The 15,326-nt window shown below is 39.7% G+C and overlaps 2 protein-coding genes across 10 annotated transcripts in view; one reads left to right on the plus strand and one right to left on the minus strand.

Moving 5' to 3' along the window:
- The window catches only part of cnot10 (CCR4-NOT transcription complex, subunit 10), a 47,878-nt gene extending 34,541 nt beyond the window's left edge, over nt 1–13,337 (plus strand). For 7 of the 9 annotated variants that reach the window (XM_061775389.1, XM_061775392.1, XM_061775391.1 and 4 more), the window contains 7 exons: nt 5,742–5,822; nt 5,896–6,009; nt 6,124–6,254; nt 10,193–10,228; nt 10,427–10,554; nt 10,810–10,885; nt 12,967–13,337. In XM_061775389.1, the coding sequence (XP_061631373.1) occupies nt 5,742–5,822; nt 5,896–6,009; nt 6,124–6,254; nt 10,193–10,228; nt 10,427–10,554; nt 10,810–10,885; nt 12,967–13,109 (709 nt within the window). In that variant the 3' untranslated portion in view covers nt 13,110–13,337. The remainder of the gene's footprint in view (nt 1–5,741; nt 5,823–5,895; nt 6,010–6,123; nt 6,255–10,192; nt 10,229–10,426; nt 10,555–10,809; nt 10,886–12,966) is intronic. The other 2 variants (XM_061775390.1, XM_061775393.1) reach the window with 1 other exon arrangement.
- Nucleotides 13,338–13,536: 199 nt separating this feature from the next.
- The window catches only part of tcaim (T cell activation inhibitor, mitochondrial), a 33,926-nt gene continuing 32,136 nt past the window's right edge, over nt 13,537–15,326 (minus strand). The window contains exon 12 of the transcript XR_009788804.1: nt 13,537–15,326. This exon is cut by the window's right edge and continues 601 nt beyond it. The gene's annotated coding sequence lies outside the window, so the exon portion shown is untranslated.

The raw sequence follows: 15,326 nt of genomic DNA on the forward strand, positions 1-15,326 counted from the left end.
TTCACCTGCTTTTTTTCTCTAACTGCACATACCACTATTTATTGGACAATAGTTTACATTATATATGGCAGTGTGCTGAAAGCGTATCGTGAGTTTTGTTTGTTTTTGGTTGGTTCAACATAAACAAAATAAACAAGCAACAGCAAATTTTGTTTTCCTGTAGGGATTCCCCTACAGTTTAGACAGTTACACGACAATACATCTGATCATTTTCTAAGTAGCTAATATCCAGTTAAAAACTGAAGACGAGTTCAACTAGACTATATTATGATCTCAGGTTCTGAAATAAATATTCTCTGAACAGAATCACTGCAAACAAAAAGAACAGTAAAGTTAGTATAGATGCTAGCACCACTACAACTTTGATGTAGTGAAGATTAGCCCCATATATCTTTTTACCAATATTTTTTTGACCATCGATGGGCAACCTTGATGATCAGGGTCGCATATGTTTTATCGATAGCCCTGAGGCCAGACTGTGAACATACACCTCTAAGGCCCCTATGACCATGAGACTTATCACTACTTTTAAATCCAAAAGCTATATATCATACATGCAAATCAATCGCCTATATAGTTATTGGCACTAGATAAGCCAGCCCGGCTAATGGTCGTGCCTAAGTGGCCACCATTTCGGGAAGACCATATTTACCATGAAGGCAACGGCGCGCTACTCTTGTTTACATTTAGACAACAAAAACAAGATCTTTCATGTATTGTTGTATTTGTCTGGCACTGTCTGCCCAAACGTGAATATTTAACCTCACTTATAACTTTGGAAAGCAGTAAATTGCAGATGTTTTGTTGTAGTTTTGACTGTGCATACACATACGCACACACATGCGGGAACATCAGAATTTGCATTTTATTTTGTAATTTTTTTTTTTTTTCGTTGTTCATGCTGTGGTTTAAAAAAAAATCTGAAGTTACTATTTACTTGAGTAATTCACTGTGTAGTTTTTACTCAAGTAATTTTTGGAGGACTACTTTTTACTTGAGTCACATTATTGTCAAGTAACAGTACTCTTACTTGAGTACAATATTTGGCTACTCTACCCAGCGGACATCCTCTATTGCTAGTCTTACGTTTACATTTTTGCTCATCAGATCAGCTTGTGTCGTATTTGTTGCACTGGTCTTTTGTATTTTGAGGTGCTGCAGGTCATGGCCCTGGTTGCGGTACCAGTGTTACTGCGAAGCACACGTAACATCGGCGACAAGAGTTGCTCCGCTAGTACATCTTGTATTAAGTAGGAAATGCGCCTACAATTATCGTATTAGTTTACGAATGTTAATGTTAAATTTATTAAGCGACGGATCGATGTTAGGCATTATGTCACAACAGAATGAACTCAATTCAAATTCGGAAATGGCCAATAAAAACGGAAAAATACTATACTTAATATTTTCCTGGAGGATGCATTTGGGATTAGCCTTTGAAGTTGGTAATAGTGAAAAATTAAGTGAAACTGACAATGATTTTAGTCAATTCTTTTCCAGAATAATGATATTCATGTGGCACAGCTTTAACCAGGCATCAGGTGCAGGTGGAGATGTGGCTGGCTCAAGTTAGAGGCCAGAACAAAAAAGACAAGAAATGACGCAAATTTAATTTGAATCTTACATTTCTGCAACATGTACTTGAGCAGTGTAAAGAAATGGTTTTCTGCATGAAGAAAATTTTGCCTTATTGTACTCTTCAGAGTCCTCCAGATTGCTTAATTTATGTAAAAATCTCTGTGGGGGCCCGGGGGATCCCCCCACACCCCCCCCTACAAAGTTTTTTTTTTTGGTCACCTTTTCATGCCATTGGTGTTTGCATGTCTGGGGATTAGCCTTTGAAGTTGGTAATAGTGACAAATGACCTGAAACAGACAATGATTTTAGTTGTCTTTTCCAGAATGAGAGTGCTTAAAGAGGAGGATGGTATTCATGTGGCACAGCTTTAAGCAGGCATCAGGTGCAGGTGGAGATGGGCCTGGCTCAAGTTGGAGGCCAAAACAAAAAAGCAAAGAAATGAGGCAAATTTAATTTTTATCTTAAATTTATCCATCAACATGTACTTGAGCGGTGTAAATAAATGTTTTTCTGCATGAAGAATTTTTTTAAAATTTTGCCTTACTGTACTCTTCATAGTCTTCCAAATTTCTTAATTTATTTTATTTTTCTGGGGATCCCCCCAGTCCCCCCTACGGTGTTTTTATGTCACCTTTTTCATGCCTTTGGTGTTTGCATGTTTGATATATACAGTATATATATATTCATATGATCAAGCCAGCATTCATACATTACTTACGGAAAGTATTCAGAGCCCCTTAAATCTTTCACTCTTTGTTATATAGCAGCCATTTGCTAAAATCATTTTTTTCCTACTCATTAATGTACACACAGTACCCCATTTTGACAGCAAAAAACAGATTTGTTGAAATTTTTGCAGATTTATTAAAAAAGAAAAACTGAAATATCACACAGCCATAAGTATTCAGACCCTTCACTCAGTATTTAGTAGAAGCCCCCTTTTGAGCTAATACAGCCATGAATCTTTTTGGAAATGATGCAACAAGTTTTTCACACCTGGATTTGGGGATGCTCTGCCATTCCGCCTTGCAGATCCTCTCCAGTTCTGTTAGGTTGGATGGTGAACGTTGGTGGACAGCCATTTTCAGGTCTCTCCAGAGATGCTCAATTGGGTTTAAGTCAGTGCACTGACTGGGGCATTCACGGAATTGTTCTGAAGCCACTCCTTCGTTATTTTAGCTGTGTGCTTAGGGTCATTGTAGTGATGGGATGATGAGACCTCAAGGAGTGTATTGACACACTGCACAAACTGTGTCGGCAATGTATTGACACTGTGTTGATCACTCAATGGTGACGCCTGCAGTAGTTCTAAAATCATTGATGGTCAACAAAATGGAAATAAGATGGAAAAGCTTACAGCTACAAACCCAACATCAGCCTGTAAAATATTTAATCGCTAGTCCTTTACTTAAAATATGATCGCATTGTATAATTTCATTTGCTCAATTTGTTTGCTGGGTTGTTTGAGAAGAGTTTAAAATTTGCTTTAAACCTTGTTTGTGTAAATGCTAAAATGAGTGGTTATGTAAAATATAGCAAATTTGTCTCATAAAATTCAGTTAAAATTTGTAACTTATGGAATTTTGTTAACTTCAGTGTTCAATCATACGAAATAACAGACAAAAAATGTATTCATTTATGCATTTTTATTGAGGAACAAAAGTTTTCGAAGTTTCTTTGCTCCAAAGCGATTTCTCCTCTTAGACACCAGTTCCCGTGCCTTTAGCAAAAACTCTTTCACAGGGTACAGATGAAGATGGTGAGCATAAAAATTTAACTGCGACTTGATAACGGTGTGGATATGTTTTCTGGTTATTTTTCCCAATATTGTGACGGGTCTTGTGTTCTGGGTGTGTTGCTTTCAGCCAGATAACCTTGGATTTCAATTATGGAATCAGCTGTAGTATTAGAGGTCATCTTGTTCTCCTCAACCTCCATATCAAGAGGTTTCCAGAGATTGTGCCCTAACAAATATCCATCCATTTTCTGAGCCGCTTATCCTCACAAGAGTCGCGGGAGTGCTGGAGCTTATCCCAGCTGTCATCGGGCAGGAGGCGGGGTACACCCTGAACCAGTTGCCAGCCAATCGCAGGGCACATACAAACAAACAACCATTCGCACTCACATTCACACCTACGGGCAATTTAGAGTCTTCAATTAACCTCGCATGCATGTTTTTGGGATGTGGGAGGAAACCCACGCAGGCACGGGAAGAAAATGCAAACTCCACACAGGCGGGGCCGGGGATTGAACCCCGGTCCTCAGAACTGAGGCAGACACTCCAACCAGTCAGCCGCCGTGCCGCCCCCTAACAAATATTTTTAAATAATTCTTTGTTAATCGTTAGTTTATGAACAAATGTATGATGAAGTGCTCCTATGGATGTAAAATAGCTCTGTGGAGCAGAGCCGTCACTTCACCTACAATAAAATAAAAAGTTAATTTATCTGAAAATAATTCAAACCTCTTACCAGAAAATATTATAATATTATGTAATTTAAAAACTAACAGTAAACAATGTCCAAAGGAGAAAAATATTTACCTTATTTGGCGTCAAAAGATCAAAATTATTCCAGACTGGGGAAAACGTCTTGGAACGATCCATGAAGTCAGTGGAACAAGGTGAGGGCAAGCCAAAATCCAACAACAACAGCAAAACTCCATCCAACAAATCCGCAACATGTCGATACAGTTTGTTTCCTTATAAACACAATTTGTCGCAGCACATCCAAACGACATACTTCCTGTAGCGGTCACATGACTTTTTTCTTAATACATTACACGCACCAATACGGGGTTTCACTCTTGTGCGCTCGGCACAGTGCTGACGCACCAGTGTTCTTTGTCCGATCACTATTGTCTTGTTGGAAGGTGAACCTTCGACCCTGTCTGAGTGCCTGAGCACTCTGGAGAAGGTTTTCGTCCAGGATATCCCTGTACTTGGCCGCATTCATCTTTCCCTCGATTGCAACCAATCTCCCTGTCCCTGCAGCTGAAAAACACACCCACAGCATGTTGCTGCCACCACCATGTTTCACTGTACTGGACAGGTAATGAGCAGTGTCCGGTTTTCTCACATACCGCTTAGAGTTAAGGCCAAAAAGTTCTATCTTGGTCTCATCAGACCAGAGAATCTTATTTCTCACCATCTTTGAGTCCTTCAGGTGTTTTTTTTTTAGCAAACTCCATGCGGGCTTTCATGTGTCTTGCACTGAGGAGAGGCTTCCGTCGGGCCACTCTGCCATAAAGCCCCGACTGGTGGAGGCCTGCAATGATGGTTGACTTTCTAGAACTTTCTCCCATCTCCCGACTGCATCTCTGGAGCTCAGCCACAGTGATCTTTGGGTTCTTCTTTACCTCTCTCACCAAGGCTCTTCTCCCCTGATTGCTCAAGTTTGGCAGTACGGCCAGCTCTAGGAAGGGTCCTGGTCGTCCCAAACGTCTTCCATTTAAGGATTATGGAGGCCGCTGTACTGTTAGGAACCTTAAGAGCAGCAGAAATTTTTTTGTAACCTTGGCCAGATATGTGCCTTTCCACAATTCTGTCTCTGAGGTCTTCAGGCAGTTCCTTTGACCTCATGATTCTCATTTGATTCTCATTTGATTCTCATTTGATTCTCTGACATGCACTGTGAGCTGTAAGGTCTTATATAGACAGGTGTGTGGCTTTCCTGATCAAGTCCAGTCAGTTCAATCAAACGCAGCTGGACTCCAATGAAGGTGTCGAACCATCTCAAGGATGATCAGAAGAAATGGATAGCACCTGAGTTAAATATGAGTGTCACAGCAAAGGGTCAGAATACTTATGGCTGTGTGATATTTCACTTGTTTTTTTTTAATCTGCAAAAATTTCAACAATTCCGTTTTTGTATGTCAATATGGGGTGCTGGGGAAAAGTTATTTTAGCAAATGGCTGCAATATAACAAAGAGTGCAATATTTAAGGGGGTCTGAATACTTTCCGTACCCACTATATATGCATTTATTTTACAAGTGCATGACGCTTACAATATGAACAGGTATTTCCACAATTATCTTTTTTCAGGACAAGCAAATGACAAGTTTGAGTGAATTTCCTTAATGTGTGTTGTATGCTTGTTAACATTGGAAACTGCGCTCATATTTCTCAATCTTGTGTTCTGATTAACGTCATCTGATTTGCAGTGGGAAAGGTCAGGAGGCTGACAGATTACTCTCTGCAGCACCATCATCTCCTCTCAGAAAGCAGGAAGTGGAAAACCTCAGGTACTTTGACTAACGGATCTGTATCTTCCTGTGGCTAAGCAAATACAGTACTAATGCTATGTTTAATATGTAGGTGTTCCATCTTGGCGTGTAGTGCCTATGTGGCATTAGCACTAGGAGACAACCTGATGGCTTTAAACCATGCTGAGAAACTGCTTCATCAAGCCAAGGTGTCAGGCTCGCTCAAGTAAGTTCTATGTTTGGCTTTCTCTAGCGCTCAGGAAGTTTTGCAAAGTGCTTCTTGACCTCATAACCCAACCACTGTAGCATCTTGATTTGAATCATTCTCTTCTGTCTTCAGGTTCCTCGGTCATCTCTATGCAGCCGAGGCCCTCATTTCATTGGAGAGAATCTCCGATGCCATCATGCACCTCAACCCAGACAATGTCACTGATGTGTCAATTGGGGTGCTGACTAGTGAGCAAGACCCAGGTCTGCTGCTTTTCGCATTATAAGCACTGTTGGGAACATTACTTTGGAAATGTAGTTGGTTACAGTTTACATATTTATTACACAAATACAGTGTAACCTCGTTTTAACAGACGAATAGGGGCGGGTGGTCGTCCGTTAATGCCAATTGTCCGTTATATTGAAGCACTTTTTTCGTGGCCATATGCACTCATATTACTGTACTAGGGCTGTCACTATCTAATCTTTTTGGAATCGCACTGGGGAACACAATTTTTGTTGAGTTAGGTCTGACAGCTGTTTTTAACAAATTTTTGGCTTGCGCAATCCAAAACTGATCTGATGAAAACGTCAAGTTTTTGAACAAAGTGAGAAGGAAGTGGAACAAAAGAAATATATAGCTATGTAAATAAAACAGTAAGATGGAATAGTTACAAGCTTTGAAAACTAAAAAAAAGGCATAAAACAAAATACAACAACGGTATGCCCATTGTTACAAGGCTAAGACAAAAGCCAGCACAAATCCTCTTAATTCCTACTATGCTAGCTTTCTGTTTGCAGATATTGATCGTACTGAACTCTTGGGAGCTGCACACACCTCTCACCGCACTGTCTCAATAGTGACTGCACAAACAAGTAGCTGTAGATGATTCTAATCACAATCAGCTGGCAAGTCTTAGTACAGCTAATCAGTGGAATTTTGCTTATTTAGAGGGTAAGCTGTGGAGAAAAAAACTTGATGTGCTAGAAAACAAAATGACTGCAATTTTGGAATCAGCATGCCAATTTAATTTTAATCGGCATAAAAATGTCTCAACAGAAATTTTCTTTCAAATTGTTCCCCAGATATTTCGTGGCGCACTCGAGTAATCACCCTCCCAAAACCATTTTTAAAAATTTTGTTACTACTAACATGCATTTTATCATTTACGAGGGCTGGACCTCTATCCATAAACTTTATATGTTTGTACTAAGTGTATGATATAAATTTGCAACAGAATTTGCGACAACAAAATCAGCCTTTGTTAAACGGTTAGCATTCATGATTAGCATTAACGCGCTAGCGATTCCCATTTTATGAAAAACAGCAAACTACCATTCAGCTCACTCATACATGTTATATGTACATTACACATTTAATAGTGTCTTAATCTCTTACAAATGCTCCTCTGTCATTTTTGGCAATGTTTTCACGGGCCCAACATTGCATCTGTCTGGAACAAATGTCCGTGTGGTCAACATGGACAGTAGCCAAATGGTTCCGGGCGGCGCAAATATGCTTTATTATAAATAATAAATAAAAACTGAAAAATATTGTATTCATATTTTCCTGGAGGATGGATTTGGGATTGGCCTTTGAAGTTGGTAATAGTGAAAAAATAAATGAATGAGAGTGCTTAAAGAGAAGGATGTGGCACAACTTGAAGCTGGCATCAGGTGCAGGTGGAGTTGGAGGCAAAAACAAAAAAGCAAAGAAATTAGGCAAATTTCATTTGAATCTTAAATTTGTATATCAACATGTACGTGAGCGGTATAAATAAGTTTTCTTTTTTAACAATTTTTTTCCAGATTTGTTAAAATCAAAATAATTCTCTGCGGGGGTCCGGGGGATCCCCCCAGACCTTCCCCTACGTTTTTTTTTTTTGGTCACCTTTTTCATGCCTTTGGTGTTTGCAGGTCTGTTACTGACGTAGTCAACATTAGTTGTGTAACTTGTTATATTATTCATTTATGTAATGCATATATACAGTGGGTACGGAAAGTATTCAGACCCCCTTAAATCTTTCACTTTGTTATATTGCAGCCATTTGCTCAAATCATTTAAGTTCATTTTTTTCCTCATTGTACATAAAGCACTCCATATTGACAGAAAAAAAACAGAATTCTTTGAAATTTTTGAGGTTTTATTAAAAACGAAAAACGTGAATATCACACAGCCATAAGTATTCAGACCCTTTGTTGTGACACTCATAGTTAACGCTGGTGCTGTCCATTTCTTCTGATCATCCTTGAGATGGTTCTACAGCTTCATTGGAGTCCAGCTGTGTTTGATTATACTGATTGGACTTGATTAGGAAATCCAGACACCTGTCTCTATATGACCTTACAGCTCATAGTGCATTCCAGAGCAAATGAGAATCACGATGTCAAAGAAACTGTCTGAAGAGCTCAGAGACACAATTGTGGCAAGGCACCGATCTGGCCAACGTTACAAAATAATTTCTGCTACACTTAAGGTTCGACCTTTGGGACGACCAGAACCCTTCCTAGAGCTGGCCGTCTGGCCAAACTGAGCAATGGGGGGAGAAGAGTCTTGGTGAGAGAGGTAAAGAAGAACCCAAAGATCACTGTGGCTGAGCTCCAAAGATGCAGTCGGGAGATGGGAGAAAGTTCTAGAACGTCAACCATCACGGCAGCCCTCCACCAGTCCTGGCTTTATGGCAGAGTGACCCGACGGAAGCCTCTCCTCAGTGCAAGACACATGAAAGCCCGCATGGAGTTTGCTAAAAACCATCTGAAGGATTCCAAGATGGTGAGAAATAAGATTCTCTGGTCTGATGAGACCAAGATAGAACTTTTTGGCCTTAATTCTAAGCGGTATGTATGGAGAAAACCAGGCACTGCTCATCACCTGTCCAATACGGTCTCAACAGTGAAGCATGGCGGTGGAAGCAACATGCTGTTGGGGGTGTTTTTCAGCTGCAGGGACAGGACGACTGGTTGCAATCGAAGGAAAGAAGAATTTGGCCAAGTACAGCGATATCCTGGACAAAAACCTGCTCAGGACAACAAGACAATGACCCTAAGCACACAGCTAAAATAACGAAGGAGTGGCTTCAGAACAACTCCGTGACTGTTCTTAAATGCCCCAGCCAGAGCACTGACTTAAACCCAATTGAGCATCTCTGGAGAGACATGAAAATGGCTGTCCACCAACATTCACCATTCAATCTGACAGAACTGGAGAGGATCTGCAAGGAGGAATGGCAGAGAATCCCCAAATCCAGGTGTGAAAAACTCATTGCATCATTACCAAAAAGACTCATGGCTGTTGTTGCTCAAAAGGGTGCTTCTACTAAATACTGAGCAAAGGGCCTGAATACTTATGGCTGTGTGATATTTCAGTTTTTCTTTTTAATAAATCTGCAAATATTTCAACAATTCTGTTTTTTTTATGTCAATATGGGGTGCTGTGTGTACATTAATGAGGGAAAAAAATGAACTTAAATGATTTTAGCAAATGGCTGCAATATAACACAGTGAAAAATTTAAGGGGGGTCTCAATACTTTCTGTACCCACGGCATATAATATATGTATATATAGAGAGAGAGCGAGAGAGTGTGTCTGTGTGCGCCCGCGTGTGTGCGAGAGAACCCCCACCAATCCCCCCCCCACCGCTAATTGTTTCTCAGATTTTACTTTTTGATGGATTGATGGATATTTTTCCACGATGGAGGAGGTCTGTGCTCATAAACCTCTAAAAAAAATTCATAGGGAAGAGACTAGAAACTGAACCCCCTCCGACTCGCCCTCTTATAACTGGGGATCTGTTCAGAATTGACCAATTACTTTCAAACTCGTGTTAAATGGGAGTCGGCACGCAACTGCCATCGTTTAAAGTGCCACTGATTAACCCCAAATAAAGTTCAGCTGTTCTAGTAGGCTTTGTGCCCACTTGTGGAACCACATAGGTTTTTTTAATTTTACTTCCCGTCTAAAAGATTTCCGTTTGAATTGAGTTGTACAAATTATAGGTCACATTATTGTTAGAAAAAGTTTTGAAATGATTGATCTTGATCTTTTTGTTTTATATCTTAAACCTGGCATGTTTTTAATCAAATTCATTTTCAGCATTGTCTGTAGGCTCATTTTGCTTTTTCCAGATGTCATTCTTGATTAATTACTCACCCTTTAAGAATTTTCCGACAAGTAAATTTGAATTGCATCTTGTTTTTCTCAGCAGGTTCTGATAAAGGAGATGAAACGGTTGAATCTTGTAAGTACATTTTACTTTGACCTTTTCCCACACCAACCCAAATATAATGACGAATCCTAGTACTTTTAGGAATAACTATAAATAGCAGCATTTGCCACTGACATACTGTGCAAAACACATGATCAAGGAAGAGATGTATTTTTTTTTCTTTTTTTTTTTTTTTTTTATAAATTGTTTGTGTATTTCCTGTCTTTGCAGCTGGCAAGCAGACCCCTCTCTGTTATCCCAGCAGTGTGACTTCAGCTCGGGCCATGATGCTCTTCAACCTGGGCAGCACGTACTGCTTACGAAGCGAATATGACAAAGCCCGCAAGTGCCTTCAACAGGTAACCGTGGCGGTCAATAGTCACCTGACAGCAGTTGGTCCTTGAAGTTCAAATCAAATGGCACTAATTGTACTTTTCCAACATTTCTTTATTTTATTTGTCTGTGCCACAGTACTGTAGTTTAAATTCATTCCCGCATAGAATGTAGTTTCCCCAGGAAATCTTGTTCCTCAAAAGCAGATTGTTCTGATGAATTTACTTGCCTCTGAGTTTGCTTTGCCAAGTTCACTTCATCTTGTTTGCTGTCTTTCTCAGGCTGCATCCATGTTGAACACTAAGGAGATTCCACCAGAAGCCATTCTGCTCGGAGTCTACTTGGAGCTACAGAATGGTCAGTTGCCACCTCTAATTTTAGACCGTGTTCACTCTGCAATTAGCTTTTCTTCCAAACAGTCCTTGTTGTCAGCAGCTGTGGCATTCACAAATTTGTGCATAATCCATAAAACAAGACACGGAGGAAACATTATGGTTTGCATCTCCTCGACATAACATTACAGTGCAGCATTTGTTCCATCACCTTGATATTCATCTTAAAGTTCATGTACTAGTATGCTTTGTCCTCACTAACAGGACAAGTCAGTGCACTTGTAGAGCGACTGTTTTACAAATATATATATTTTTTCCACTATTGTTTGATGTTTCTGTGCACCAGTAGGACAACTACGTTACTCGTGATGCAAAACTGCTAATCTGCATTTTGGTGCTGCCACCAGGGTGCCCCATCTCTTGCTCCGCTACACACACACACACACAATTTTTTTTATCTGTGCAGCCTGGTACCAAATGGCCGTTTCACAAAGCCATGGTAGGGAACCACTGCTTTTAAAGTGCGACCAAACAGGAGGGAAACAAATCTCTTGTAAATTTGACACATCACAGAGAAGAGTTGTTAATAAGCTGGACAATGAATGAATGGATAAAAATATTGCAAAGTATGTAAAATCAGGCTTCAAAATGGTCAAGAATTGAGGCATTCTTTCAGCTTGCAGACGCTGTGGGCGTGTCACAGAGAGTGAAAATGTTTCAAAGTTTTTCATTGGCTCATGGCGTTTCCACGCATTCTGAGCCAATGACAGCTTGACAGGCTTGACAGATTTGAGTGCTTTGGCGCCATACTAGTTATATAAGATGCATCATTATGCTTCAAAATGAGGTTGTGAGGAGATAGAGATTTGGAGAGTGAGAGTATTTTGGCAAGTCAACCATACAAGTCCCCAAATGACAAACCATTATCTTTGAAAGGTTTTCCTTAAAAACACCACACACAAAAAACACTGTTTCTGAATTCACACACCATGATCATTTCCAAAAGTAGGAAGGATCTCTAATCCTGTTAGGGACTTTTAGTACAGTTTTTAAATAAAGCTCAACGCTTTAAATAAACCCTTAACCAACATTTAATATAATTAGCATTTATTCTTTGGGTTAATCCGAACTGTGTTTTAGAGTATAGGGGAGAGCATCTGCATATTTTATTGTAATGACGATATAATCATTATTTGGTATGAATGAACAAAACACTTGAATGACCATTCAGACTTTTCTGAACTTTTCTTGCTGTCATGGGAAACGGTGCCAGTGCTTCAGTCGAGCTCTTTGGAGGTTGCTATGGCTACAGTTGTCCACCAGATGTCACCGTCACTGAAGTCGAGAAGCTTTTAATCTTTTGCCCACCACTAGATAACACCCATCTCTATATGATATTAGTGCTATTTTTCCTCATTAAAGAATCATTGCAATTTTTTTTTTTGCTGGAACAGATTAATAGTATTTCCATTAATTTTAATGTGGGGGGGGGAAAAATTGAGAGGAGTGTTTTGAGTTATGAGCATGGCCTAGGAACGAATTAAACTCATCTCAAGGCACCATTGTATGGCGATGCCACAAGACGGCAGCTAAATTAAGCTCCTCCTTCAATGCAACACAGTTGCTAGGCACTAAGGTGCAATGGTGCCAAGTAGTGTTTTTATATTAAACATGGCTTTGGTCTGAGCACAAAATCAGCAAATGTATATATATCTATTAAAAAAATAATAATAATACACAAATAGGTGACTGTGAATATGCTGGGTTACTACCACCTTGTGGCATCTTGGTGACGAGGAACAGTTAAAGTGAGGTGAGGAACTTCATTTATGCTCAGGCCATAGCCCTTCCTAATAGATAAGTTGTGATTTTCTACCATCTTTTGGCATCATAAACCGTCATGCCGTGGGTGTCAATTATTTGCAGATTTTCTCTATTGGCAGCTAGGCAAATAGCACGGGAACGCTCTACATTGATACTACTGTGTGTGTATTAATGTTGCAAAGGTAAAAGCAGTGTCAGAGACAAACCATTGCACACAGCATGTTAGTTAGTTCAGTGCATGAGTTAGGCCTCAAAACTGATCATCTCTGTCCATGTCTTCAGGGAATACTCAGCTGGCCTTGCAGATCATCAAACGCAACCAACTGCTGCCCACAGCGGTCCAGAGGGTGTCACCGGAATCCCGTAAGAAATCCGTCCATCCAATCCAGCTTCCCTCGTCGTTCACACAAGTCCAGCGTAAATGAGCCTCCGTATTCATGTTGACCATTAGACCACAGACACGCATTCTGAGGAGCCTTGATATTTATTATGCTTCTTACCTCAGCATCAGGAGCAGTTATTGAAATTAAAATCTGACTGTTGACTGAAATGATAATGGACTGAGGCACACCAAGGTCATTCTTAGTTTTAATTCATTTTGCCTGTAGGTCTGAATCACAAAAATAAAATTTTATTTACTATAGTATGTGCAACTCTGTGTGTGTGTTACTCTGTCCCCATGTTTAATTATTGCGTCAACTTTTTCAGTCAGTGGAAAGTGTGGTATTTAAAGTGGGGCAAAAAAGTATTAAGTCCGTCACCTAAAAAGATGAGAGAGGCCTGTAATCTTCATCATGGGTATACCTCACCTGTGAGAGACAAACTGAGAAAAGAAATCCAGAAAATCACATCTGATTTTTAAAGAATTTATTTGCAAATTATGGTGGGAAATAGGTATTTGGTCAATAACAAAAGTTCATCTCAATTCTTTGTTGGCAATGACACAATTGGTGGTTGACTAAACTTTTTTGCCCCACTGTATTTCTGGACTAAAATCTAAATCTCTTGTCTCAACAGTGATCATTTCAACTGCACATTACAGTACACACAGTGTTAGTTATGGGGACATGGTTTGGAAATAACAGTATTGTAGATTATAACCTAAAGTGAAATTGTGATTCGAAAAACATTTAGTATGTAGTAGTATTTTAGTGGATGAATACAAGCCACAATGACCACTTAAACATGATAATACTGTATTAACCAATACATGAGCTGTATCATATACTGTATGCTGCCTTAACAAAGAGAATTGTCACCACTGATTGACACAGGTATTCGTTTCAAATGTCCATGGGTGTAAATAGTGTAGTTTGCAGTGGTGCAGAACTATACTACATAGCTGTTACTAATATTTTTGACTCGTAGCAAATTGAGGTAACCAAATTATGAGACATCTCTTGTGATGCAGTACAGTTCTACACTGCAAACAGCAACCATAAAAATAAAGATAGTTGAATGAATAACTGACAGTGTTGCTAAAAAATATTTGAGTATGCAATGTTGAACCTTTATTGAGACTAAGCATATTTTAAGTGCTTAGATTTTTAAAGATCTCCTCACACCGAACAAAAATGTCATAAAAAGTGTACATAATTACGTATACAGAAGTAATGACGATCTCATCAGTTTCCAAATGTCCTTAGTGTGAAGTAGTAATCTGGGCTTGTTGAACATAAAGAAGAAAAACACAGAGATCTTTTGTGAAATATTGGTAATTTTTTGGGAAACTAGGACTGATTTGGACATTTTCATTTTTCATTATTGCAGTTTTATTTAATGATTGCGCTATTCTTATACATCTAAATTTGAATCGGTTACAAAATGGTACACACAAATTGAGGAGCACAAATGAAAAGACTGTAGAAACAGCTGTGTTAAGCCTTGGTAGCATATTAACCAAAATTAACTGCTGTAGAAAGAAGACCTGAGACAAGATTTGAACCCCGATCCTCTCGACTTGAGGCCTGATAGCTCTAATGCACATGCAATTACTTTATTATAGTTGTTTTGACAAATCACATTTCAAAAAGGCTCAACGGGGTCCAATTTAGCTGCAAAATGATTAGGATGCCTCCCTGGTGAGGTGTTGCGGGAGGAGACCCCTGGGACGACCCAGGACACGCTGTAGAGACCTGGGGCCTCATGTACAAAAGGTGCGTACGCACAAAAAAGTGGTGTCCGTTCTTTTTCACGATAAAGTTCAGATGTATCAAGAGTGACATGATCGTGGAAATGTGCGGTGCCTCATGCCAACTCCATGGCTGGCGTACGCATGTTATGCTGATGTACTTCTATTTGAATTCAAAAGATTTATTACAAATACCACACATACAATATTTACGCCTGAACCTTTATCTCTCAGGGCTGAGTGTAGGTTACTGTAGGAACACATTTGTTATGAGTTCTAAAAATACATGGTATTAACCTTGTGGGGTGATCATAGTGAGCCATGTGTCCTCCCATCACCTCAGAGAGCAGTCACCCATGATCGCAGCGATTCTCTCTTCGAACGGGGTTCTTCCGACTTTTTTTGGCCACACTTTGGCGGTGGGAAGCTGTCCTCCGCTTCACATCCACCTTACTGCCTGACCACTTCTTTTTTAGTTCAGCGTGTGCTTGCTATTCCGACTCCACAGCAT

This window comes from Phyllopteryx taeniolatus, chromosome 6 (genome assembly GCF_024500385.1).
Source record: "Phyllopteryx taeniolatus isolate TA_2022b chromosome 6, UOR_Ptae_1.2, whole genome shotgun sequence".
In the NCBI taxonomy this organism is placed as follows: domain Eukaryota; kingdom Metazoa; phylum Chordata; class Actinopteri; order Syngnathiformes; family Syngnathidae; genus Phyllopteryx; species Phyllopteryx taeniolatus.